This window comes from Pristiophorus japonicus, chromosome 11 (genome assembly GCF_044704955.1).
Source record: "Pristiophorus japonicus isolate sPriJap1 chromosome 11, sPriJap1.hap1, whole genome shotgun sequence".
In the NCBI taxonomy this organism is placed as follows: domain Eukaryota; kingdom Metazoa; phylum Chordata; class Chondrichthyes; family Pristiophoridae; genus Pristiophorus; species Pristiophorus japonicus.
The window spans coordinates 146424612-146451900 of record NC_091987.1 but is presented as its reverse complement, the minus strand read 5'-3'; the positions used below and the strand labels follow the sequence as shown (position 1 = coordinate 146451900).

General features: G+C 47.8%; 1 protein-coding gene across 2 annotated transcripts in view; it reads left to right on the top strand.

Moving 5' to 3' along the window:
• mcf2la (mcf.2 cell line derived transforming sequence-like a) overlaps positions 1–27289 on the top strand; it is a 673365-nt gene that overhangs the window by 128130 nt on the left and 517946 nt on the right. For both annotated transcript variants that reach the window (XM_070894133.1, XM_070894134.1), the window contains exons 5-9: positions 5652–5771; positions 14394–14510; positions 22496–22645; positions 23664–23788; positions 25946–26060. In XM_070894133.1, coding sequence (XP_070750234.1) covers positions 5652–5771; positions 14394–14510; positions 22496–22645; positions 23664–23788; positions 25946–26060 — 627 coding nt within the window. The remainder of the gene's footprint in view (positions 1–5651; positions 5772–14393; positions 14511–22495; positions 22646–23663; positions 23789–25945; positions 26061–27289) is intronic.

Sequence of the window (27289 nt, the reverse complement as noted above, 5' to 3'; positions counted from 1 at the left end):
TTTCACTCCCCTCTCCCAAAATATAACAGCCACACAGTTTAACATTTCTTGGCTGTTCCAATGTTAACTTCAACTCAACTGACTTCAAACTCCCCCAGGACCTGGATCTGCTGGGTCCCAGCACAGTGTCATCATTTCCAGGATGGCTGAGTCTCTGCCAGGCTCTAGAAGACCATCGAGATAGGAACAGGAGCAGGCCATTCAGCCCCTCATACCTGTTCCACCATCAATCAGATAATCACCGATCTGTACGTCAGCTCCATTTACCTGCCTTACCTCCATATTCCTTAATACCCTTAACTAACAAAAATCTATCAATCTCGGTCTCGAAATTTTCAATTGACCTTCAGCATTCACAGTCTTTTGAGGGAGAGAGTTCCAGATTGCAACTATCTTTTGTGTGTAAATAGTGCTGCCAGAGAAATTAAACAAATACTTTGTGTCTGTCTTCACGGAAGAAGATACAAAAAACCTCCTGGAAATAGTGGAGAACCAAGGGTCTAGCGAAAATGAGGAACTGAAAGAAATTAGTATTAGTAAAAAAAAATAGCACTGGAGAAATTAATGGGACTGAAAGCCGATAAATCTCCTGGACCTGATGGCCTACATCCTAGGGTTTTGAAAGAGGTGGTTATAGAGATAGTGGATGCATTGGTTGTCATCTTCCAAAATTCCATAGATTCTAGAACGGTTCCCACAGATTGTAAGATAGCTAATGTAACCCCACTATTTAAGAAAGGAGAGAGAGAGAAAATGGGGAACTACAGACCAGTTAGCCTGACATCAGCCATAGGGAAAATGCTAGAATCTATTATTAAAAAAGTAGTAACAGGGCACTTAGAAAATAATAATAGGATTGGGTAGAGTCAGATGAAAGGGAAATCATGTTTGACAAATCTGTCAGAGTTTTTTGAGGTTGTACTAGTAGAATAGATAAGGGGGAACCAGTGGATGTGGTGTATTTGGATTTTCAGAAGGCATTTGTTAAGATGCTGCACGAGGTTGTTAAACCAAATTAGGGCTCATGGGATTGGGGGTAATATACTAACATAGATTGAGGATTGGTTATTGGACAGAAAACAGAGAGTAGGAATAAACGGGTCATTTTCGGGTTGGCAGGCTGTGACTAGTGGGATGCCGCAAGGATCGGTGCTTGGGCCCCAGCTATTGACAATCTTTATCAATGATTTTGATGAGGGGACCAAATGTAATATATCCAAGTTTGCTGATGATACAAAACTAGATGGGAATGTAAGTTGTGAGGAGGATGCAAAGAGACTTCAAGGGAATATAGACAGTCTAAGTGAATGGGCAAGAACATGGCAAATGGAGTATAGGGCCCAAGTTTCCACATGATTTGCGCCTGATAGAACGGACTATTTTAGAAATCGCAATTTTCCACATTTTTTTTTCTGCAGTTCTAGTCAGGTAGAACAGTTCTAGTTTGGAACAGAATTTTTTCTTCAAAAGGGGGCAGTGTCCGGCCACTGACGCCTGATTTGAAAGTTTCCACAGTGAAAATGTACTCCAAACTAAAGTAGAATGGAACCAGTGAAGATTTTTGTAGAACTGAAAAAACCTGTTCTACACATTAAAAAATCAGGCGCAGGTTACAAATTAGGCGTCCAGAACGAGGTGGGGGGGTGGGGGGGGAAAGGGAACTCATTAAATTCGACAATAAATCCTTATTTATACTTCTACAAATATTGTACAAATAAATCCAACCTGAATAAACATTTAGAAGCCAAGAAAAGATTAAATAAACCATCTTCCTACCTGTGTGAAAGTGCTTCAGCCAGGGAGAATTCTGCAGCCGTTTGTGCCGCTGAGCGGGAGGGGGGGGGGGAGAAAGCCGTTCGTGTCGCTGAGCGGGAGGGAGAGAGAGAGAGAGAGAGAGAGAGAGGGAGGGGGGAGGGAGAGAGAGGGAGGGGGGAGGGAGAGAGCGGGAGGGGGGAGAGAAGGAGGGGGAGAGAGGGAGGAGGGAGGGAGAGAGAAGGAGGGGGAGAGAGGGAGGGGGGAGGGAGAGAGAGGGAGGGGGGAGGGGGGAGGGGGAGGGAGAGGGAGGGGGGAGGGAAGGAGAGAGAGCGGTGGGGGAGAGAGAGCGGGGGGGGGGAGAGAGAGCGGGGGGGGGTGGTGGAGAAGGGAGAGGTCAGGTCGGATCGGATCCAGTCTGGGAGTCGGCAGTCGGGTCTAGTGGGGGGGGGCGGGTCGGGGAACAGGAGCGCGGGTCGGGTCGGGTCAGTCGGGGGCGGGGGGGGGCGGGTGCGGGTGTCGGGTCTCGGGGGGGGGGGCGGGGAGCGCGTGTCGGGTCTTGTCGGGGGCGGGGAGCAGGAGCTGGCCGTGGGAGGAGCCGTATCCACGCAGCCCCAGTGAGGCCATTCAGCCAGGGCTAGGGGCTGTGTGCTTCGGGCCCCTCCCACACAGTTCGGCGCCTGGAGCTACTGCACTTGCGTGCCGACTGTAGCGCGCATGTGCAGAGGTCACGGCACTGTTTTCAGCGCCGGGACCTGGCTCCGCCCCCCCCACAGCTCGTGCTGGCTGCGCCGAGGGCCAGAGGACCTGTAAGTAGGTGGAGAATACCGAGGATTTTTTTAGGCGCCGTTTTAGGCGCGAAAAACGGGCGCCAGCTCGGAGGGGCGCCCGTTTCTTTTCTTGTGGAAACTTGGGCCCATAACATAGAAACATAGAAACATAGAAACATAGAAAATAGGTGCAGGAGTAGGCCATTCGGCCCTTCTAGCCTGCACCGCCATTCAATGAGTTCATGGCTGAACATTCAACTTCAGTACCCCATTCCTGCTTTCTCGCCATACCCCTTGATCCCCCTAGTAGTAAGGACCTCATCTAACTCCTTTTTGAATATATTTAGTGAATTGGCCTCAACAACTTTCTGTGGTAGAGAATTCCACAGGTTCACCACTCTCTGGGTGAAGAAGTTCCTCCGCATCTCGGTCCTAAATGGCTTACCCCTTATCCTTAGACTGTGACCTCTGGTTCTGGACTTCCCCAACATTGGGAACATTCTTCCTGCATCTAACCTGTCTAACCCCGTCAGAATTTTATATGTTTCTATGAGGTCCCCTCTCATTCTTCTGAACTCCAGTGAATACAAGCCCAGTTGATCCAGTCTTTCTTGATAGGTCAGTCCCGCCATCCCGGGAATCAGTCTGGTGAACCTTCGCTGCACTCCCTCAATAGCAAGAATGTCCTTCCTCAGGTTAGGAGACCAAAACTGTACACAATACTCCAGGTGTGGCCTCACCAATGCCCTGTACAACTGTAGCAACACCTCCCTGCCCCTGTACTCAAATCCCCTTGCTATGAAGGCCAACATGCCATTTGCTTTCTTAACCGCCTGCTGCACCTGCATGCCAACCTTCAATGACTGATGTACCATGACACCCAGGTCTCTTTGCACCTCCCCTTTTCCTAATCTGTCACCATTCAGATAATAGTCTGTCTCTCTGTTTTTACCACCAAAGTGGATAACCTCACATTTATCCACATGTGGAGAAATGTGAAGTTATCCACTTTGGTAGGAAAAATAGAAAAATAGAGTATTTTTTAAATGGTGAGAGATCGGGAAAATGTTGGTGTCCTTGTACACGAATCACTGAAAGTTAACATGCAGCTACAGCAAGTAATTAAGAAAGCAAATGGTATGTTGGCCTTTATTACAAGAGGATTTATATATAAGAGTAAAAACATCTTATTGCAACTATATAGGGCCCTGGTGAGACCGCACCTGGAGTACTGTGTACAGTTTGGGGCGACTTACCTAAGGAATGATATACTTGCCATTGAGGGAGTGCAACGAAGGTTCACCAGACTGATTCCTGGGATTGGAGGATTGTCCTCTGAGGAGAGATTGAGTAGACTAGGCCTATATTCTCTAGAGTTTCGAAGAAAGCGAGGGGATCTCATTGAAACATACAAAATTCTTACAGGGATAGGCAGGATAGATGCTGGGAGGATCTTTCCTCTGGCTGGGGGCAGGTCGGGGGGGTCTAGAACCAGGGGTCACAGTCTCAGAATAAGGGGTCGGCCATTTAGGACTGAGATGAGGAGAAACTTCTTCACTCAGAGGGTGAATCTTTGGAATTCTCTCCCTCAGAAGGCTGTGGGGGCTCAGTCTTTGAATATATTCAAGACAGAGATCGCCAGATTTTTTGGAATATTAAGGGAATTAAGGGGTATGGGGACAATGGAGTTGAAGTAGAAGATCAGTCATCTTATTGAATGGCAGAGCAGGCTCGAGGGGCCGAATGGCTTACTCCTGCTCCTAATTATTTTATGCTGTTACAGTCTCACTTCTAAGTAGCCTAACATAAGGGGATCAGGACTGGGGCAGAGGCTCCCTAAGTCAGTAGTTCACACACCGTGGCACATCGGAAATGTGCATGAATCATCGAATCATAGAATGGTTACAGCATGGGAGGAGACCATTTGGCTCGTTGAGCCAGTGGCGGCTCTCTGCAAGAGCACCTCAGCTCGTCCCACTCCCCTTCCTTTCCCCGTAGCCCTGCAAATTTTTTTCCTTCAACTACTTATCCAACTCCCTTTTGAAAGCTGTGATTGAGTCTGCCTCCACTACTCCTTCAGGTAGTGCATTCCAGATCCTAACCACTCGCTGCGTAAACATTTTTTTTCTTATGTCGCCTTTGGCTCTTTTGCCATGTGTGGATTTTAGTGAAGAACAGGACCAGGCTTGGCTGCAATGTCCCTACAGTTATGTACCTGTCAGCACTCTCCATCAAGGCTCACAGCGATAGACTGCCTGCAGTCAGTACCCAGGGGAAGGATTCAGAATTTTGGGAGGAATGAGAGGTAGGACAGGGAAAATTTGGGAGGGAATGTTTTTATTTAAATTGCACTGTTAAAGTTGTTCCACACGTTTGTTGCATTAAACAGGATGCCTCACAGATGCAAAGCTGAGAGCTTGTTTACCAGCTGCTGTTTCGTGGTGTTACACCATCAATCGAATACTGGAGGCTGTAATGAATGCAGCACTGGAGGGAACCTCAGCCATTGTTCCTGCTCCTGATTGGCACTTGTAGTGACTGCTTCAGTTCTGATGAAGTGTTCCCTCCCAAAATGTTAACGTGGCTTTTCTCTTTCCAAGTGTTGACTGACCTACTGTGTATTTCCAGCATTTTCTTTTTTTCTGTTCAGATGGCTGTGAATGATCCTACAGCATTATTTGGAAAAGAGCTGGGGAGTTCTCCAGTGCCATGACCAGCATTTATCTCTCATTCAACACCATCAACAACACATTGACTGGTCATTTATCTCATTGCTGTTTATGGGACCTTACTGTGTGCATATTGGCTGCCCATTTCCCTACATGACAAGTGCCTACACTTCAGCAGTACTTAATTGGCTGTGGGACAAAATAAGTACATGAAAGGCGCTATATAAATGCGTTACTTTTTTTCTCTTCTGTGCACTCTGAGGAACACTTAGTACTGCTATACTCTTCAACTATTGAATTCGTTTCATACTCAAACCTGTTACCAACTGATAGACTGAGGCAATGTGTCAGCATTAGGCATTACACCTATTAACAACTATTGCCTTCTGCAAGTCCCTCAGTTTTCTGATGAGGCTTTTTGGGATTTAAATCGGTCTTTCTATTTTCTCTCTCATTCTAGGGATCATTCCCAGGGAACCTTCAAGTGGTCCTCGTTCTTCGACCATCGGGAATCTTTCAGAGAGCAATCTCTGACTTTATCCTGAGATTTAATCGAGATGATTTTAAGCTGAAAGTACCGGTAAGTGAGATATCAAATAACTTGATGTGATCTTTGCCAAAAAAACATTGATGCAAAATATTATCAAATTATTCTGCTTTGGCCAACCTTATTGAGTGATGCCAAGTCGGTCCTCCATGGTATTGTACAAGACGGAGTGCATTCTTCAAGTGAAGCAGGGTTGGAGAGCGGGGATAATTGGACTAGGTATGCAGACATAATCCAGTGCCCAATTGAAATTCATCATCATCATCATCATCATCATCATAGGCAGTTCCTCGGAATCGAGGAAGACTTGCTTCCACTCTTAAAATGAGTTCTTAGGTGGCTGAACAGTCCAATACGAGAGCCACAGATTCTGTCACAGGTGGGACAGATAGTCGTTGAGGGAAGGGATGGGTAGGACTGGTTTGCCGCACGTTCTTCCCGCTGCCTGCGCTTGATTTCTGCATGCTCTCGGCGATGAGACGCGAGGTGCTCAGCGCCCTCCCGGATGCACTTCCTCCACTTAGGGCGGTCTTTGGCCAGGGACTCCCAGGTGTCAGTGGGGATACTGCACTTTATCAGGGAGGCTTTGAGGGTGTCCTTGCAATGCTTTTGCTGCCCACCTTTGGCTCGTTTGCCGTGAAGGAGTTCCAAGTAGAGCGCTTGCTTTGTGAGTCTCGTGTCTGGCATGCGAACTATGTGGCCTGCCCAGTGGAGCTGATCAAGTGTGGTCAGTGCTTCAATGCTGGGGATGATGGCCTGGTCGAAGATGCTAATGTTGGTGCGTCTGTCCTCCCAGGGGATTTGTAGGATCTTGCGGAGACATCGCTGGTGGTATTTCTCCAGCAACTTGAGGTGTCTACTGTACATGGTCCATGTCTGAGCCATATAGGAGGGCGGCTATTACTACAGCCCTGTAGACCATGAGCTTGGTGACAGTTTTGAGGGCCTGGTCTTCAAACACTCTTTTCATCAGGCGGCCGAAGGCTGCACTGGCGCACTGGAGACGGTGTTGGATCTCATTGTCAATGCCTGCTCTTGTTGATAGGAAGCTCCCGAGATATGGGAAATGGTCCACGTTGTCCAGGGCCGCGCCGTGGTTCTTGATGACTGGGGGGTAGTGCTGTGTGGCAAGGACAGGTTGGTGGAGGACCTTTGTCTTACGGATGTTTAGCGTAAGGCCCATGCTTTCTTACGCCTCAGTAAATACACCTCAGTAAATACAATTGAAAGTCAATGGGCCTGATATTAACGGAGATGGCAGGAAGGCTACGGGGGAGCTCGGTAGCGGGCATTGAACCCTGGCAAGGCTGAGGGACGTGAAGGTCCTGTTGATCTTAATGGTAGGGTCTCATTGGAATAATTTTGTGCTGATTGACTGCCTGACCAGCAAGCAGGAGCAATAAGTAGTTGCAAGAGGCACACGCCTGGGAACCATTGGTACAATCCCTGGCAGTCAGTCGGCAAGGAAGGCTCCAGGCTGTGATCAGGGGAGGTAGAAGACTGGGACTGGGAAGGGTGAAGTCTCCTTGTGAGACCTTGGAGGAGGAAGCACTCCTGCTCCTCCTGGCCTACAAGGAGTACCAAAAGGAGCTGATCTTCAGTACTTAACCGTCGGCGGTTGGTGCCTCGCACCCCCGGATCTACTGTTGGCAGGAAGTATTACAGATATTAGATTTTTTATATATCTTTAGTTTAGCATGCCGGGAGTCAAGGCCAAATGTAGTCTTTAGAAGTGGGGTTAGAGTGCAGGAGAAGAATTGGACCAGGGCGCACAGACATCATTCAGTCTCCATTTGAAAGGCACATGCTCTGTCCTCATTTCCCATTATAAATTCCCAAGTCCACATTTATAATGGACACTTGTAAATAATATGTTATATACTATAGATAGATGTGACCTATTTGGCATTTATAATGTTACTATTTGACTAGCCTTATTAATGTAAAATGTGACTGACTAGCGTTAATAATATATAGGCCCCAAGTTTCCACACGATAAAAAACGGGCAACCCTCTGAGCTGGGCGCCCGTTTTTCGCGCCGAAAACGGCGCCGGAAAAAAAACGCGCGACTCTGGGGCGTCCTGCAGCTCCATGTCTGCTTGGCGCCCAGGGGGGCAGAGCCAACCACTCACGCCGATTTTGTAAGTGGGAGGGGGCGGGTTCCATTTAAATTAGTTTTTTTCCTGCCGGCAACCCTGCGCGTGCGCATTGGAGCGTTCGCGCATGCGCAGTGTGAAGGAAACATTGGCACTCGGCCATTTTTGTAGTTCTTTGTAGCTGTTTAATTTTTGAACATTTTTTAATAAAAGCACATTGCCATCAGCACATCAGCACTGAGGCTTCTTGCAGCAGTGAGAAGGCTGCAGGAAGCCTCAGAAAGTTGAGGCAGCCGTTTCCCTCCCCCCCCCCTCCCCTGCCCGCCGTCGGGAACGGCTTCCTCCCCCCCCCCCCCCGCGGGAACGAACGGCTTCCTCCTCCCCCCCCCCCGCGGGAACGAACGGCTTCCTCCTCCCCCCCCCCCGCGGGAACGAACGGCTTCCTCCTCCCCCCCCCCCCCCCCCGCGGGAACGAACGGCTTCCTCCCCCTCCCCCCCCCCCCCGCGGGAACGAACGGCTTCCTCCTCCCCCCCCCCCGCGGGAACGAACGGCTTCCTCCTCCTCCCCCCCCCCCCCCGCGGGAACGAACGGCTTCCTCCCCCCCCCCCCCGCGGGAACGAACGGCTTCCTCCTCTTCCCCCCCCCCCCCCGCGGGAACGAACGGCTTCCTCCCCCCCCCCCCCCGCGGGAACGAACGGCTTCCTCCTCCCCCCCCCCCGCGGGAACGAACGGCTTCCTCCTCCCCCCCCCCCCAGCGGGAACGAACGGCTTCCTCCTCCTCCCCCCCCCCCCCCCGCGGGAACGAACGGCTTCCTCCTCCCCCCCCCCGCGGGAACGAATGGCTGCCTCAACTTGTGAGGCTTCCTGCACCATCCTCCCTGGATGAAGCACTTTCACACAGGTAGGACGATGGTTTATTTAATCTTTTCTTTGCTTATAAATTTTTATTCAGGTTGGATTTATATAATATTTGTAGAAGTATAAATAAGGATTTTTTATAGAATTTAATGACTTCCCTTCCCCCCCCCCCCCCCCACCTCGTTCTGGACGCCTGATTTGTAACCTGCGCCTGATTTTTTTATGTGTAGACAAGGTTTTTTCAGTTCTACAAAAATCTTCACTTGCTCCATTCTAAGTTAGTTTGGAGTACGTTTTCACTGTGGAAACTTTGAAATCAGGCGTCAGTGGCCGGACACGCCCCCTTTTGAAGAAAAAATTCTGTTCCAAAGTGAAACTGTTCTAACTGACTAGAACTACAGAAACAAAAATGTGGGGAATTGCGATTTCTAAGATAATCTGTTCTCCACCAGTTGCTCCTAAAAATCAGGCGCAAATCATGTGGAAACTTGGGCCCATAATGTGCACGTCCTTGCGATCCCTTGCTCAAATGATGATGTAGTCGAGCAGGTGCCAATGCTTGGAGCGAGGGTGTTGCCACGATGCCTTATATTTGTCCCTCTGGTGGAACAAGGTGTTGATGATGACAAGGTTGTGTTCTAGGCATTTTGTTCGGAGCGGGGTACTGCTGGAGTTGGTTTTTCCTACCCCCTCTCTGTTGATCATGCCTCACCAGAGTCTGTGTCCTTGCTGACTCTGGCGTTGAAGTTGCCAAGGAGGATCAGTTTGTCGTCCGAAGGGACGTGGAACAGGGATTGTTCGAGGCTGGAGTAAAATCCCTCTTTGGCCTCATTTGTTGCGTCGAGTGTTGGGGCGTATGCACTGATGACTGTGGTGCACTGGTTCTGGGATAAGGTGAATTGGAGAGTCATGAGACGTTCGCTAATCCCGCAGGGAGAGTCTCTGAAGCGATCGAACAGCTCGTTCTTGATGGCGAAACCAACTCCGTGGAGGCAGCGTTCTTCCTCTGGTTTGCCTTTCCAATAGAAGGTATAACTTCCACCTTGTTCCTTCAGCTGGCCTTGCCCTGCCCGCTGGGTCTTGCTTAGGGCGGCGATGTCAACATCGAAGTGTCTAAGTTCCCGGACAACGGTGGCAGTGCGTCATTCCGGTCTGTCGCTGTTGGAGTTGTCCATGAAGGTCATGATGTTCCAGGTCCCGAACTTCATTTTGAAGGGTGGAAGGGTGGCTGTGTGTGAGTTCTTTTAATGTGGGGTGGCTGTTGCACACCAGCTACCACACGGGCTTAGCAGAGCAAAGTCTTGGTCCAGTGGCAAGGGGGTCCAAGATGACTGCTGTATGAGCCTAGTTGCCTATGGCGAGATGCGAGCCGTAAGCTCGGTGCTGAGCAGTGCCCTTTGGTGAGGTGGCAAGAAAACCGAGGCCTGGCTGAGGGCAGGCATTGGGATGGTCAAAGGTCCACTTTGTGGAAGGAGGAGAGGTCAGAGTGGCCACAGCCATTGTGCACACCACGTGCTCGACAGAGATTTCGCTGAGTAGCATATTTATATAATCGTTGCCTGCTGCACAATTATGAAACTCATAAAGGGTTAGTTCCTGCAAGTAATGAGATGGAGTGTAAAGGAAAAGATCCTTCATCCCTGATCACAAGGATCACAGAGAGGAGGTGTCTCAGAGAAACCCATTACCAGTCACTCAAGATAATCTGCAGGAAATAATCAGCAACTGTTTCCAATAAAGCTTAATCATGGTTTTCATATTTGACCTGAAACATTGAACGATGCTCATTGATTGCCCGAGGTTGAGCAATATTCCCCAGTGCAATAAATCTTTGGACGTTTCAGGGAAAAATCATTCCATCACAATATTACCATAAGGAGCAGTATACTCCAGTGGAATCACACAATCACACTGACATGTTTCAGAATTACAGTAAGTTACACAAGACTACAGCCACTATTTACCACGGTGTCTGCACTGTGTTCCAGCCTTTATACTAACATGTGTTCCTAAGCTCTTACTTCTGCTTAGTGCTCATTGAGTGTCAGGAGGTACGGAGGTAGGTGGCTGCAACATTTCCACTGGAGCTTTTGGGACAGGTGACACTCAGCTCAGTCATGCTGCTGCCCTTGAAGGACCTGCTTCCAGCTACACACCTCTTGCAATTACAAGGATTGCCAGTCCCCGGCATTAAGCTCCCTCATAAATTGGCATCGGAGGGGACAGAAGGAAGATGCATTAGGGTCGCTATCCTGGGAAACAGCGGCATCTTTTACCACTCCTGTCAGCCCACTGGTACTGGACACAGGCCCGTGTGGGATAATGGTCAGCATGAGAGCAGAACTAATAATCTGAATTAATAATTAAAAACCCAGAGCTATGCCACTTTTGAGGAAGTCTTGCAAGGAATCTATGGCAACAGTTATAGTTGCCATTCCAGAAGACACACGTGTCCCCAGAAACCACCTCCTGATGCCTTGTTGCTGCAAACATCTCCTGGGCTGCCATATTTTCCAGGGGGTTCTGCATGGACTGGCAGTGGACTCCTCCATCCAGCATCTCCACCACATCCATGGAAACCATGTTCAGGGTCTGCACATGATATTAGTGTTCCTTGATCATTTATCTCTTTTGAATTCCGCCCTCCAGTCATCATCATCACAGGCAGTCCCTTGAAATTGAGAAAGACTTGCTTCCACTCTAAAAGTGAGTTCTCAGGTGGCTGTATAGTCCAATGTAGGAATTACAGTCTCTGTCACAGGTGGGTCAGATAGTGGTTGAAGGAAAGGGTGGGTGGGGAGCCTGGTTTGCTGCATGCTCCTTTCGTTGTTTACGCTTGTTTTCTGCATGATCTTGGCGACGAGACTCGAGGTGCTCAGCGCCCTCCCAGATGCTCTTCCTCCACTTTGGGCGGACTTGGGCCAGGGATTCCCAGATGCCGGTGGGGATGTTACACTTTATCAAGAGGCTTTGAGGGTGTCCTTGAAATGTTTCCTCTGCCCACCTGGGGCTCGCTTGCCGTGTAGGAGTTCCGAGTAGAGCTACTGCTTAGGGAGTATCGTGTCGGGCTAGTGAGGTGTCAGAGAGGTGTGGCTGGCTCTTCCTCTCCCTGCCCCTCTGCTCACTGGTGCTTGATACGTCACTCTGACAAACCTCTCTATCTCGCTATTTATATACCCAATGTGGCTGATTATAATCGCTCAACCATTGGTGGCCGTGCCTTCTGTTGCCTAGGCCTCAAGCTCTGGAACTCACTGCCTAAACACCTCTACCTCTCTATCTCTCTTTCCTCCTTCAAGACGCTTCTTAAAACCTACCTCTTTGTCCAAGCTTTTGGTCACCTGAGCTAATTTCTACTTATTCGGCTCGGGATCAAACTTTTTATCTCGTAATACTCCTATGAAGCGCCTTGGGACGTTTCACTACATCAAAGGTGCTATATAAATACAAGTTGTTGTTGTATCTAGATACTTGAATAAGCATAATGTCGCTATGTAGTTAGTCAGCCTGAAGCTGGAGTTTTTGCTGCAGAGCTGTTAGGCTGATCATCACTGATTATCTTCAGTGAGTGCAGCCTCGAGGATGATTAACTCTCATGTGACTTAGAAGCGACTAGGCATTGAGAGGAGGCCCTATCTGTGCATTGACATCCTGATAGTAACTCTGCCAAAAGAAGAAAGTCCAGGAATCTTCTGACGTATTTGTATAAATGAACAGATAATGAACACATAAACTGAATGCTTAGTGGTAATACTTGTACTTCTGGGTTATTTTATGCTCACACTCCAGGTGGGGAGTCTTGCCCTTGGCGTGTGGGGGGCATATCTCACAAATTAGGACGTACGCCCAAATTCCCAATGTGTGTTCCTGTCGGTTGTACAAATCCATAAATTACCTGTAGAATTCCAATATTATTTGGATCTTCCATCCCTAATATTAGTGAACATACATACAGCGTCACTTATGCATTATTTCTTTGTTAAAATGGTTCGGTTTTCAAAACCAGATCTATTGATGGGAAAAATGTGCAATTAATTTAGTGTTAATCTTGCCCAAGTTTAATAAAAAACATCTTGAGGCTTCCAGTTTCTCCGTCTCCATCGCATCTGTTCTGACGATGTCCCTTCCTTACCAGTGCTTCTGATCTGTCTTCCTTTTACTTCAACCGGAGTTTTCCCTACACCGTGGTTGACAGGGCCCTCGACCTTGTCCGTGCCATTTCCCGCACTTCTGCTCTCACCCCTTCTCCTCCCTCCCAGAATCAGACTAAGGGTCCCCTTGTCCTCAATTCCACCCTACTAGTCCCTACATTCAACAGATCATCCTCCGCCATTTCAGCCACCTCCACGTGATCCCACCACCAAACACCTCTTCCCCTCCCATTTCAGCATTCCGAAGGGACTGTTCCCCCCGTCCCACCACGACACCCTGGTCCACTTCTCTATTACCCCCAACATCCTCTCCCCTTCCCACGGCACCTTCTCGTGCAAGTGTAGGAGATGCAACACCTGCCCCTTTACCTCCTCCCTTCCCACCCACACACTCCTTCCACGTGAAATAACAATTTACTTGTACTTCTTTCAATTTAATGTGTTGTATTTGCTGCTCATGATGTGGTCGTCTCTACATTGGGGAGACCAAATGCAGATTGGGTGACCACTTTGCGGAGCACCTCCGCTCAGTCCGCAAGTGTGACCCCGAGCTTCCGGTCGCCTGTCATTTTAATTTTCTGCCCCACTCCCACTCTGATCTCTCTGTCCTCAGTCTCCTACACTGTTCCAATGAAGCTCGAGGAACAGCATCTCATCTTTCTATTAGGCCTACCGGACTCAACATTGAGTTCAACAATTCCAGACCTTAACCTCTGGGCCCATTTTTTGGAATTGCAACTGTTGCTGATGATTCTGCTAGTCTCACTTACACCTCCTCTAGACTCATCTTTTGTTCCTTTACATGTCCCATTACCATCTCCTTTTGCCTTGCTCCATCATCCCTTTTGTCATTTAATCTTCCACCCTATCCCAGACCTTCCCTTTTGTTCTTTCTTCCTCTCCCACCTTTCCCTACCTCCGTACTTGCTTGACACCTGGGAGTTCCTGGCCAAAGAACGCCCTAAGTGGAGAAGTGCATCCGGGAGGGCGCTGAGCACCTCGAGTCTCGTCGCCGAGAGCATGCAGAAATCAAGCACAGGCAGCGGAAAAAGGGTGCGGAAAACCAGTCCCACCCACCCTTTCCTTCAACGACTATCTGCCCCACCTGTGACACAGATTGTGGTTCTTGTATTGGACTGTTCAGCCACCTAAGGACTCATGTTAAGAGTGGAAGCAAGTCTTCCTCGATTCCGAGGGACTGCCTATGATGACTTGCTTAAAACTTGTTACAGCTCTAACCTTTTCCAGTTCTGATGAAAATGTCATCGATCTGAAACGTTAACTCTGTTTCTCTCTCCTCAGCTGCTGCCTGACTTGCTAAGTATTTCCAGCATTTTCAGTTTATATTTCAGATTTCCAGCATCTGCAGTATTTTGTATTTGTCTTAAAGCAGCCGGTTTACTTCATTTAGTTTTATAAACGATTTGCTGTTTCATGAGAAATGCTGAGTGTTTAGCAGAAGTTTAATTGATTTATTCTCGTTAAGGCACCTTTTTATTTTTAGGTGTGTTACAGGCTCACTGTATTTATGAGGTTCTTCTCTTGCAGATCATAATGCTGAATTCAGTAACAGAATTACACAGTTACATCGACAAAACGCAGCTGACCCAGGAACTTGGAGGTACCCTGGAGTATTGCCACAGTCAGTGGTTCTGCCATCGGACTGTGAGTAGTGATCAACTTTTTCATATACCAGTAGACCTCCCGTCATATTGCTTATGGCAAGTTGGAGGATACACTGGGCTAGATTTTGCTGGAGTGGGGCATCTCACAACGTGTCCCGTTAGTTGCCCACAAAGTTGCTGGAAGTGCTGATAACGGCGTGGCAAGGGCAACAGGGCCCCCAGGATCTTGGTGAGCAACGGGACAAACAATGTATCTTAGCCATTGAGATTTAAGGATTGAGAAAGAAACCGAGGAGGCGCTGAGAAGGAAATCGGATGAATTAGTCAAATCGGGTACAGAAACAGAAATAAAGATGGAAATTAAGATTAGGTAGAGAGAAAGAAAAAAGAAACTGAAAGGAAAAAGTAAGATTTTTTTCAATAAAGTTTACAATTTGACATTTTTAACATCTCCTAAAACAATTCACAACCTGAAGGAATGAGTCTCCACAGTTATAATTGTTCACTTTCTGAGCAAGCAGGGTTGATTGACAGTCATTAACAATCATATCGTTAAAAGGCTACTTGGGCTGTTAATTGCTAGACTTACCTTTCTGTGGCTTGTTTAATGAGCAATTAATGTGCAAATGCAGCAACTTCATGAAAATCACAGGGAGCTTAAACAGCGTTGAGATGCTGTTTATATGAGCTAACAATGGAATGGTGCAAATTGTTTAGCAATTTGTGCCGATTCTCAATTCACGGGGTATCCCTTCCTCGCTACAAATTGCTGGACAATTTGCACATTGTGTGTCATTCAGATGCAGTTATCTTTTCAGCAAAATCTGGCTCGCAGTTTAATGACAATAGGGGTTTTATCAACAAAAGAGGATCAAGAGAGTGTGACAGGAATTAAGTTGAACATTTAGAGACATCGTTGCATCCTCAATCCCTACATCTTTCACTCTCTTAATGCAATCTTTCTTTCCCTCTCTTTATTTCTCTTTCTATATCTGATTTGAATCTAATTCACCCTATTTCCTCCTTTGTCATTCCTCTGTTGAATTCTCAATCCTTAAATCTCATTGGTTAAGGAGATACACTGTTGGTCCCACTGAGGTCCCAGATGCCCTGCTATTCTTGAAGGAAAAGCAATGTGTGAGGAGGACATAAAAAATCTGCAAAAGAAAATAGACAGGCTAAGTGAGTGTGCAAAAATTTGGCAGATGGAGTATAATGTTGGAAAGTGTGAGGTCATGCACTTTAGCAGAAAAAAAATCAAAGAGCAAGTTATTATTTAAATGGAGAAAGTTTGCAAAGTGCTGCAGGGACCTGAGGTACTTGTGCATGAAACACAAAAGGATAGTATGCAGGTGATTAGGAAGGCCAATGGTATCTTGACCTTTATTGCAGAGGGGATGGAGTATAAAAGCAGGGAAGTCTTGCTACAGCTGTACAAGGTATTGGTAAGGCCACACCTGGAATACTGCATGCAGTTTTGGTTTCCATATTTACGAAAAGATATACTTGCTTTGGAGGCAGTTCAGAGAAGGTTGATTCCAGGGATGATGACGTATGAGGAAAGGTTGAGTAGGTTGGGCCTCTACTCATTGGAATTCAGAAGAATAAGAGGTAATCTTTGTTAAGTCTTGGATAAAGAGTCAGACTAGATACTGCAAGCTCAAAGTAAGTGTGACCGTAGTCCTTTATTACAGATCTCAGAATGCCTCTCCAGCCTTTTTATATACAGGTGCTCCCAAGGGATTGTGGGATCCCTTGAGATTCCAGGGGATAAGCCCTCTGGTGGTTAGACATGGTAATTACAGGTTTACATACATAACAACACTCCCGCCAATAGTGCAACTATTTACAATGTGAGTCGATTTGGGGCCTTCCTTTCCCTGGTTGATCGTCTCGGAGCAAATTCTGAAGTTGGTGAATCGTTTGTTGGGCCTTTCGCTGGGCTGCTGCGCAGCTGGCCTTGCTGGACTGCTTGGGGTCGTGAGTCTTGCTGGGTTTCTGCAGGTGATGGGTTCTGCTTCGTGGTCAACCGCTGGGTCAGTTGCCACTTGTGTGTGTGTTGGTGGGTCGAAAAAGGTAGAGTCTATTGTGGGTTGTTCTGGATAGTCCGTAAATCTGAGTTTGGTTTGGTCCAAGTGTTTTCTGCAGGTGAGTCCATTTGCGAGTTTGACCACAAACACACTACTACCCTCTTTGGCCAAAACAGTGCCAATAATCCACTTGGGACCTTGTCCATAGTTCAACACAAATACAGGTTCATTTACTTCAATTTCGCGTGACACATTTGCACGATCATGATATGTATTCTGTTGAAGCCGCCTGCTCTTTATCTGTTCGTGCAGATTAGGGTGGACTAACGAGAGCCTTGTCTTAAGTGCCCTTTCCATGAGCAGTTCAGCAGGAGGGACCCCAGTGAGCGAGTGGGGTCTTGTGCAGTAACTGAGAAACAATCAGAATAAGCGAGTCTGCAGTGAGCCTTCCGTTACCCTTTTCAAGCTCTGATTGTTTGAACTGCTCGTTCTGCCTGAACGTTGGACGCTGGCTTAAACGGGGCAGATGTGACATGTTTGACCCCATTGCGGGTCATGAGTTCCTTGAATTCGGCACTGGTAAAGCACGGCCCATTGTCACTTACAAGGACATCAGGCAGGCCATGCGTGGCAAACATGGCCCGTAGGCTTTCAATGGTGGCAGCGGACGTGCTTGCCGACATTACCACGCATTCAATCCATTTGGAGTACGCACCTACAACCACTAAAAACATTTTTCCCAAGAATGGGCCTGCATAGTCGACATGAAACCTAGACCACGGTTTGGAGGGCCAAGACCTTAAACTTAGTGGCGCCTTCCTGGGTGCATTGCTTAACTGGGAACATGTATTACATTTGTGCACACAGGACTCTTAAGTGCATCGATACCGGGCCACCACACGTGGGATCTGGCTATCGCTTTCATCATTACAATGCCTGGGTGGGTACTGTGGAGGTCACTAATGAAAGTGTCCCTGCCCTTTTTTGGCAAAACTACCCGATTGCCCCACAGAAGGCAGTCTGCCAGTAAAGACATTTCATCTTTGCGCTGCTGGTACGGCTTTATTTCTTCCTGCATCTCTAACGGGACACTAGACCAACTCCCGTGTAGCAGTTTTTTACTAAGGACAGTAAGGGGTCCTGGCTCGTCCAGGCTCTGATCTGTCGAGCGGTAACAGGTGATTGCTCACCCTCTAATGTTTCCATTACCATGACTAAATCTGCAGGTTGTGCCATTTCCACCCCGGTGGTGAGCAATGATAGCCTACTGAGAGCATCGGCACAGTTTTCTGTGCCTGGCCTGTGGCGGATGGCATAGTTGTATGCGGACTTAATTCAACCTTCAGCATTATTGGGGGACACTTTCTGGTAAATGTGTGCACCCCATATACCTCTGCCTCCTCGGTCTGAGGCTCTGGTTCATCGTCATCCACTGTGGATCTGTCCTCCTCTGCTACATGGTGGTTTGCAGGATTAGCAGGGTTTGCAGCTCGCCTGCACATGCATTGGAGGTGTTCCATTGTTCCACAGCCCTTGCAAACGTATCCTTTGAAGTGGCATGAATGGAACGATGATCACCCCCGCAGTGCCAACAAGGTGTTAATTGCCTTGTATTCACCACCCTTGATGGCGGACTCTGAGTCATCTGCGGACGTGCAGCTACAGGTGTGTAAGTCCTGCCATGTACATTTCGATTCGAAAACAACGTTACTTTGTTCACAGTACTTGCAGCAGCACTAGTGTGCTGGGAAATTTGTTTGGTATTGTCACTGGTGGAGATAAACGCCTGGGCTATCGCTATGGCTTTACTCAAGGTTAGGGTCTCTACAGTCAGAAGTTTGCGAAGTATTACTTCATGGCCAATGCCAAGTACAAAGAAGTCCCTGAGCATATGCTCCAAGTTCCTTCAAATTTGCAATGTCCTGCAAGGTGCCTTAACTCGGCGACGTAGCTCACCACTTTCTGGCCTTCAAATCTCTAGTACATGTAGAACTGATACCTCGCCATCAGAATGCTTTCCTTCGGGTTTAGATGCTCCCGGACCAGTGTGCACAACTCATCGTACAACTTGTCTGTGGGTTTTGCTGGAGCAAGCAGGTTTTTCATGAGACCATACTTTGATGCTCCGCAAACGATGAGGAAGATCGCTCTTTGTTTGGCAGCGTTTGCTTCTCTTTCCAGCTCGTTGGCCATGAAGTATTGGTCGAGTTGCTCCACGAAGGTTTCACAATCATCTCCCTCCGAAAATTTCTCCGAAAATGCTCACAGTGCTCTGCATTGCTGCGTTGGGGTTCGTTATCTGTATCTCATCGTCAGTTGTTAAGAGTTAGACTAGATACTGCAAGCTCAAAGTAAGTGTGACCATAGTCCTTTATTGCAGATCTTAGAGTGCCTCTCCAGCCTGTGAGGCCTCCTTATATACAGATGCTCCCAAGGGATTGTGGGATCCCTTGGGACTCCAGGGGATAAGCCCTCTGCTGGTTCGGCATGGTAATTACAGGTTTACATACATAACAATCTTATCGAAATGTATAAGATTATGAGGTGGCTTGACAAGGTGGATGCAGAGAGGATGTTCCACTGATGGGGAAAACTAGAACTAGAGGGCATGATCTTAGAATAAGGAGCCGCCCATTTAAAACAGAGATAAGGAGGAATTTCTTTTCTCAGAGGGTTGTAAATCTGTGGAATTTGCTGCCTCAGAGAGCTTTGGAAGCTGGGACATTGAATAAATTTAAGACAGAAATGGACAATTTCTTGAACGATAAGGGGTTATGGGGAGCGAGCAGGGAAGTGGAGTTGAGTCCATGATCAGATCAGCCATGATCTTATTGAAAGGCGGAGCAGGCTCGAGGGGCCATATGACCTACTCCTGTTCCTATTTCTTATGTTCTTATGTCCTTGCCGTGCCTTTATCAGCTTGCACTTCTAGCAAGTTACGGTGCAAATGATTTTCGAGCTGAAAGATGGGCGATAAACTCTAACAATGGGGCCCACCGTGAGATGCCCTGCTCCAGCAAGATTTGGCCCATTGTCTCAGCATTGAAGACACGAGCGAAACTCCAAAACAGACTGAGAATTGAGCACAGGTCATCAGAACAGTTACCTGGAATGGCCCAAATCCAAAGCCCTTAGAAATTTGTAACAAAAAACATCTTTAACAGAACTTTTTTAAAAACAAAACCCAAGTAAAACCTCAAATTGTGAAGACTGACCAATTGTACTGAGTGATTTTCTGAAGTTTGCACAGCAGGTACCAAAACCAAATTACATCTTCAGTGATTGAACAGGCTAGTTAGATTGAAAAAAAGGAGAGAAACTTGGTGACCTTAAATTGGTAATGACTGAGCTCTGGAGGTTCAGTACAATGGCGAGTGAACAAAGTTTGTCTCTTGTTCTTCCCATCTTCTCTCCTCCTGAAATGCTCACTTATTATAGAATTTACAGTACAGAAAACAGCTACTCGACCCATCGTGCCTGTTCAAATTCCAGCCCTGCAAGCTAGCATGGCAATTCCACAAGCACTGATGCCCTCCGATACCGTGTCCAAGTACCTTTTCATCCCAGGTGAGTCTACTATCTATTGGCAGCAATAGTAACCCTGGATGTAATCCTCCCCCTCTATATCCTATAGTTACTGAGCTCAATTCCACTGCCTTTGCTGTCAACCCAGATCAGATCAGCCAATTCAATGGCGATCATGATTTGAACATAGGCCCTCTGGCCTCTGACACATTGTCCTTAACAACTGATCCATTGCAAGGAACATTGAGAGAAGCATATCTAAAGGACAACTTGATCCTCCACTCTAACTTTACATCCCTGAAGGTAGCAGGGCAGGTTGATAAGGTGGTTAAGAAGGCATACGGATACTTGCCTTTATTAGCCGAGGCATAGAATATAGGAGCAAGGAGGTTATACCTGAACTCTATAAAACATTATTTAGGCCACAGCTAGAGTATTGCGTGCCATTCTGGTCATCACATTATAGGAAAGATGTGATTGCACTAGGGAGGGTACAGACGAGATTTATGTGGATGTTGCCTAGACTGAAGAATTTTAGCTACAATGAAAGATTGGATAGGCAGGGGTTGTTTTCTTTGGAACAGAGGAGGCTGAGGGGAGACGTAATTGAGGTGTATAAATTATGAGGAGCCTAGATGGAATGAATAGGAAGGACCTATTTCCTGCAGCAGAGAGGGCATAGATTTAAAGTAATTGGTAGGAGGTTTAGAGGGGATTTGAGTAGAAGTTGTTTCACCCAGGGGTTGTCTAGAACTCACTGCTTGAAAGGGTGGTAGAGACAGAAACCCTTATAGCATTTAAAGAGTACTTGGATATGCACTTGGAAGTGCCATAATCTACATCATCATAGGCAGTCCCTCGGAGTCAAGGATGACTTGTTTCCACTCTCAAAGTGAGTTCGCAGGTGACTGAAGAGTCCAATGCAGGACCTACAGTCTCTGTCACAGGTGGGGCAGACAGTGGTTGAAGGACAGGGTGGGTAGGGAGCCTGGGTTGACGCACGCTCCTTCCGCTGCCTGCGCTGGGTTTCTGCTTGTTCTTGGCGCTGGGACTCAAGGTGCTCAGCGCCCTCCCGGATGCTCTTCCACCACTTTGGTCGGTCTTTGGTCGGTCTTTGGTCAGGGATTCCCAGGTGTCGATGAGGATGTTGCACCATATCAAGGAGGCTTTGAGGGTATTCTTGAAGCATTTCCTCTGCCCACCATGGCAGCTCGCTTGCCATGTCGAAGCTCCGCATAGAGCGCTTGCTTTGGGAGTCTCGTGTCAGGCATGTGGACGATGTGGCCCATCCAATGGAGCTGATCAGCGTGGTCAATCCTTCGACGCTGGGGATGTTGGCCTGAGTGAGAACACTGACGTTGGTGCGTCAATCCTGTCAATGCATTTGCAAGATCTTGCGGAGGCATCGCAGGTGGTACCTCTCCAGCGTCTTGAGGTGTCTGCTGTATATAGTCTACATCTCTGAGCCATATTGGAGGGCGGGTATTACTGCTGCCCTGTAGACCATAAGCTTGGTGCCAGGTTTGAGGACCTGGTCTTCAAACACTCACTTCCTCAGGCGACCGAAGGCTGCACTGGTACACTGAAGGCGTCGTCAATGTCTGCTCTTGCTGACCGTAGGCTCCCGAGGTATGAAAAATGGTCCACGCTGTCCAAGGCCACGCCGTGGATTTTGATAATTGGGTGGCAGTGTTGTGTGGCGGGGTCAGGTTGGTAGAGGACCTTTGTCTTACGGATGTTTAGCGTAAGCCCAGGCTCTCGTAAGCCTCAGTGAAGGTGTTGACTATGGATTGGAGTTCGGCATCTGAGTGTGCGCAGATGCAAGCGTCGTCTGCATACTGTGATTCGATGTCAGAGGTTGGGATGACCTTGGATCTGGCCTGGCGGAGGCAGAGCTTCCACTGATTCCCATATGTTCTGTAAATTAGCTCCACTCCAGCAGGGAGCTTGCTTGGTGAGATGAAGCATTGCAGCAATGAGGATCGAAAAGAGCATCCTATGCGAACAGAGTAACCTGCAGGGCTACAGACCAAGAGCTGGAAAGTGGGATTAGGCTGGATAGCTTTTTGTCGGCCGACACGGACATGATGGACCGAAATGGCCTCCTTCCGTGCTATAAATTTCTATGATTCTATTTCCTTAATAAAGCATTGGAGTGAATTGACCTCAACAACATGTACTAACAGAGGCATGGCTTCAACTCTACTGACCACAAATCCATAAAACAATCAGTTAGCACCTGACACTTGTGAGAGGATTTAATGTTTTATGCGTTTTGATATCCGTGCCTTTGGATAAAGGTATCCGTTTAGTCTGAGACATATTTTCATTGTGGATAACCCATGCTGGGGCTCGATTCAAGTTAATATGATTAATATATAATATAAATGTGTGTTTATATGTATGTAATCCTATCTTACCATAAATTGTCTGGTTCATTTTAACACGAGCACTCTGTCCTGTACATTAGGCTGTTGAGAGTTTTGCTGTCGCGGTGAAGGAAACCGCGCAGAATCTTCAGGCCTTTGGAACAGAATTGGCTGAAACTGAACTGCCAAATGATGTGGCAACTACTTTGGGTCTCTTAACAATACACACACAAAAGCGAGACAAGATGAAGGTAACTTTTGGCATACATATGTACCGTGAAGGCACCATGTGACGTGTGGTGAAGGGACCGTGTGATGTACCATGACCATGTGACATACCGCGAAGGGACCGTGTGACGTACCATGAAGGGACTGTGTGACGTACCGTGATTGTGTGACGTATGGTGAAGGGACCGTGTGACGTACAGTGAAGGGACAGTGTGACGTACCAGTGAAGGGACAGTGTGACGTACCAGTGAAGGGATCGTGTGACATATCGTGAAGAGACCGTGTGACGTACCGTGAAGGGACCGTGTGACGTACCGTGAAGGGACCGTGTGACATACCGTGAAAGGACCGTGTGACGTACGATGACCATGTGACATACGGTGAAGGGACTGTATGACGTACCGTGAAGGGACCGTGTGACGTACCGTGAAGAGACCATGTGACATATGGTGAAGGGACCATATGAGCTACCCTGAAGGGACTGTGTGACATACTGTGAAGGGACTGTACACCAACAGGTCACATTTGATGGCTATGATTTTTCACCTGTTCGCTTCGCTGGGTGGAGTTAGTGGGCTGGCGAATGCAGTTGTGGAATACCTTGTTTTTTATTGAAAGTAGAGAAGCAAATGGTTGGGACTCTCTCCCTCCACTCTTATGGTTTCCTGCCTTTGAGTTGGAAACAGTGCTGTCAGTGTTACTAGAATATTGTGGGCATTTCCAGAGGTTCTCACATGAGTGTGATGAGACCTGCTGCTGAAGGTGAGCCAGCTCCAGGTAACCCAACATGCCAGGTAAACCTTCACACTGACTTCAACTTCGGAGTGAGGAGTGAAATCAGGAACAAACCTTCACACTGACTTCAACTTCGGAGTGAGGAGTGAAATCAGGAACAAATCTTCACACTGACTTCAACATCAGATGAGTGAAATCAGGAACGTTACTTTGCCTCAGTGAGGAAATATTAGAATCCTATAACATAAGCTGGAATTTACCCACCAGTCTTTAATTGCTTTGCCCACTCTCTCTCCCCTCCCAAAGGATGATATAAATCAGGCACGAAGGCAAGGCTGTTCCCTCCTCTCCAGTATTCAGGAACCAGTAAACACGAACCCGGATCATAAATTGAACACGGATGAATTGGATAATCAGAGCACTGTGGAGAGGTGAGCTGTGGGATATAGATAGTGCATGTCAAGGCCAGTTCATTGGCATTACTGTTTTAGAACATAGGTTGCCCCTGCTCCATCTGACATGGGAGAGCATGTCTGAGGAGGATGGAGGTTCCATCCCAAATATCATCATCATCAGAGGCACTCCCTCGGAATCGAGGAAGACTTGCTTCCACTCTTAAAATGAGTCCTTAAGTGGCTGAACAGTCCAATATGAGACCCACAGTCCCTGTCACAGGTGGGACAGACAGTCGTTGAGGGAAAGGGTGGGTGGGACTGGTTTGCCGCACGCTCTTTCCGCTGCTTGTGCTTGATTTCTGCATGCTCTCGGCGATGAGACTCGAGGTGCTCAACGCCCTCCCAGATGCACTTCCTCCACTTAGGGCGGTCTTTGGCCAGGGACTCCCAGGTGTCAGTGCTCCACTGGCTCCAATAAGGGCTCCAACAGCCAACAGCAGCAGCTAGGACCAGTGTTTCTGGATCCTGACCTATTTCAGGGGTCTCCCACTGCAAGGCATCAGAGGTACAGTGTGGGTGTTCTCTGATAGGGCCGCATGTGCTGTTTAAAATTTAACACTGCCTGTTTGATGAGGTGGCACATTGCACACGACCTACACAGAACTGATCTGTTAAGAAGCGTGAAAGGACCACAGCAGATCATTTTCTGATCCTGAAAGCAAAACTCCTGGTAGCACACAGCAGATCAGTCAGCATCTGTAGAGAGAAAAAGGCTGGTCAATGTTTGGGGCAGCGTCCACCGTCAGCACTGGGTTTGATCAAAGTCCCGACCCAAAACTTGTTCTCTCCACAGATACTGTGTGCTTCCAGCGATTTCCCCTTGGGCTAGACTTTCCACTTTGCTCACTCGGGCCCAAAAAATGGGCGATGTTCCAGCCTTAGTGATGTTTCAGTCTTCATGATCGCTGGACCATCGCCCATTTTTTGGATCGCGACTTTCAGCTCGGCGATAGCCCAGCGATACGAAATGGAAAGTCTAGCCCCTTGTGTTTCGGATTTCTGGCATTCACAGCTTTTTATTTGTATGATGCTGCACAGAATCTACAGCATAGAAACAGGTCATTCGACCCATCTGGTCTGTGGCTGGTGTTTGTGGTCCACACTAGCCTCCCCCCACCCATTTTCATATAATCCTATCCTGTTAAAGTTGAATCCCTATGGTCTTGCAAAGGTGTGGATGTTTCAGTGCTCACCCACTGCCCCTCTGACAGGACTGCAGTGGTTCTGTAGGCGGCGAGGTAGTGATTGAGAGGATTCCATTCTAGTTGAAAGGAAGCAGTGCCTTCAGTGTCAGTGCAGCGGTAATTGATCATTTCCGGACAGACCATTCACACATTGTGCCGGGCCCTCCTTGGGTTTTGGCCCATCATGTCTGCGCTGGCCAACAAAGAGCGATCATGCCTAATCCCACTTTCCAGCTCTTGGTCCGTAGCCCTGTAGGTTACGGCACTTCAAGTGCACATCCAAGTACTTTTTAAATGTGGTGAGGGTTTCTGCCTCTACCACCCTTTCAGGCAGTGAGTTCCAGACTTCCACTCCGTGAAGAAATTTCCCCTCAAATTCCCTCTAAACCTTCTACCAATCATTTTAAATCTATGCCCCTTGGTTTTTGACCTCTCTGCTAAGGGAAATGGGTCCGTCCTATCCACTCTATCTAGGCCCCTCATAATTTTATACACCTCAATAAAGTCTCCCCTCAGCCTCCTCTGTTCCGAAGAAAACAAACCCAGCCTATCCAATCTTTCCTCATAGCTAAAATTCTTCACTCCCGGCATCATCCTAGTAAATCTTCTCTGTATCCTCTCTAGTGCACTGTGTAGTAATTCTTCAGTTTCTGGCTTTCTGTCTGGAAAGCCACTTATGATGATAAGAAATAGCCATGTAAATAGCGATGGGTATGTCCATCAGGAAGCACAGCTTTTCAGCTGTGAGTGCTCCCTCGAGTTATTTTACGACTTGGATAACAAATGCAAGTGGGGTTGTGATGGCGTTCATTTAATTACATTTCATAACACAATGCAACCTGCCTCATTGTATGAAAAGATTCACAAGCTGGTATTATAGTTGTTATTTCCCATTAGTATTCAGTAGATGGTGCACGGTCTGGGTCTTATCTGTTCCTTCTGGTTGCAGGTTGCTTGCTCAATTGGACGAGACTGAAATGGCCTTTGATGAGTTTTGGAATAAGCACCAGCTGAAGCTCGAGCAGTGCCTGCAGCTCCGGCACTTTGAGCAAGATTTCCGAGAGGTGAGTGCTAATCCCCCACATGAGGGAAGTACCGTAGCATTGTGGCCTGGATTAATGATCCAGAGACACGAGTTCAAATCCCATCACAGTAGCTGGGGAACTTAAATTCAGTTAATTAAATAAATCTGGAATAAAAAGATAGTACAGGTGCAGCGCCGAAAATGCGGAGTTCCGGAATCCGGAAAGTTCCCGAATCTGGATTCCAGACTGATCGGTGGCAGGGTCGGTCCGGAATCCGTAAAATGTTCCAAAATCCGGACCTGCCGACCTCGGGCCTTGCCTCGCTGCTACTAATCTTGCTCCGCTCACCGCTGCTGCCCGACCTCGGGGCCTTCTCGCCAGCCCACCCAAACACCTTCTCCACGGCGGGGCCCACCTGAACAGCTCCTCAGCGGCGTGAGCCTTCTTACTTACCGACATTTCTGGGGCTGCAATGCCTGCTTTTCTCAGGCGTTGTTTTTTCACCTGAGTCCCAGTTCGCCAAACGGCCAAATTTAGGCGGTGCATTTTTTACGTATGGCGATCCGCTTCTTGACGCTATTTCAGAACCGCCATTCTTAATCTTTAGGGAATTTTGCAAGGTTTGTTTTAACGACAAAAAAACACTTCTAACTTGACAAAATTGCATTAAAACGTGCATTAGGCTGGTGAATTTCTAACCCTGTGTGTGCAGCACAGTGATAATTCCATATATCTGATGGCATGTCTCCAGCAATGAAACGGCTCATTGAATACGGACTGTTCTCAGTGCCCAGAGTAAGAGCTTACAGATCTGCACTTCTTCAGATCAACCCTTAATGTTCTCTTTTTAACATTTACAACCCAAATTGCACTCACCAACAGAATTGCGGTGAATATTTAATTACACCACTGCTGCATAGACCAATTCGAAACTTAATCCCACTGCCCCATGCTCTCCCTGTAGCCCCATATTATCCTCTGTTGCTCATGTTTAAATCTTAAGGGGCCGATCCTTATTGGACACCTTATAAGAGTCACCAGGAGAAAGGGAGTGCTTGGTCATCAGCATCTTGCTAGGGGCTCCTCCTTATCTGGAGGAGAAATGAGAGGACATAAGGCCAGGCAGAGCTGCACTCACTGCTGCAGGAGAGAGGGACAGGAGGGCAAGGTGGTGTCCTCGCCCCCACACCCAGCCGCCTTTGCAGGACATCCCTCCTCCTCAGACCTCCTCCACCAGGACCGCCAGTGCTCTGTCCGAGAACCTGAGC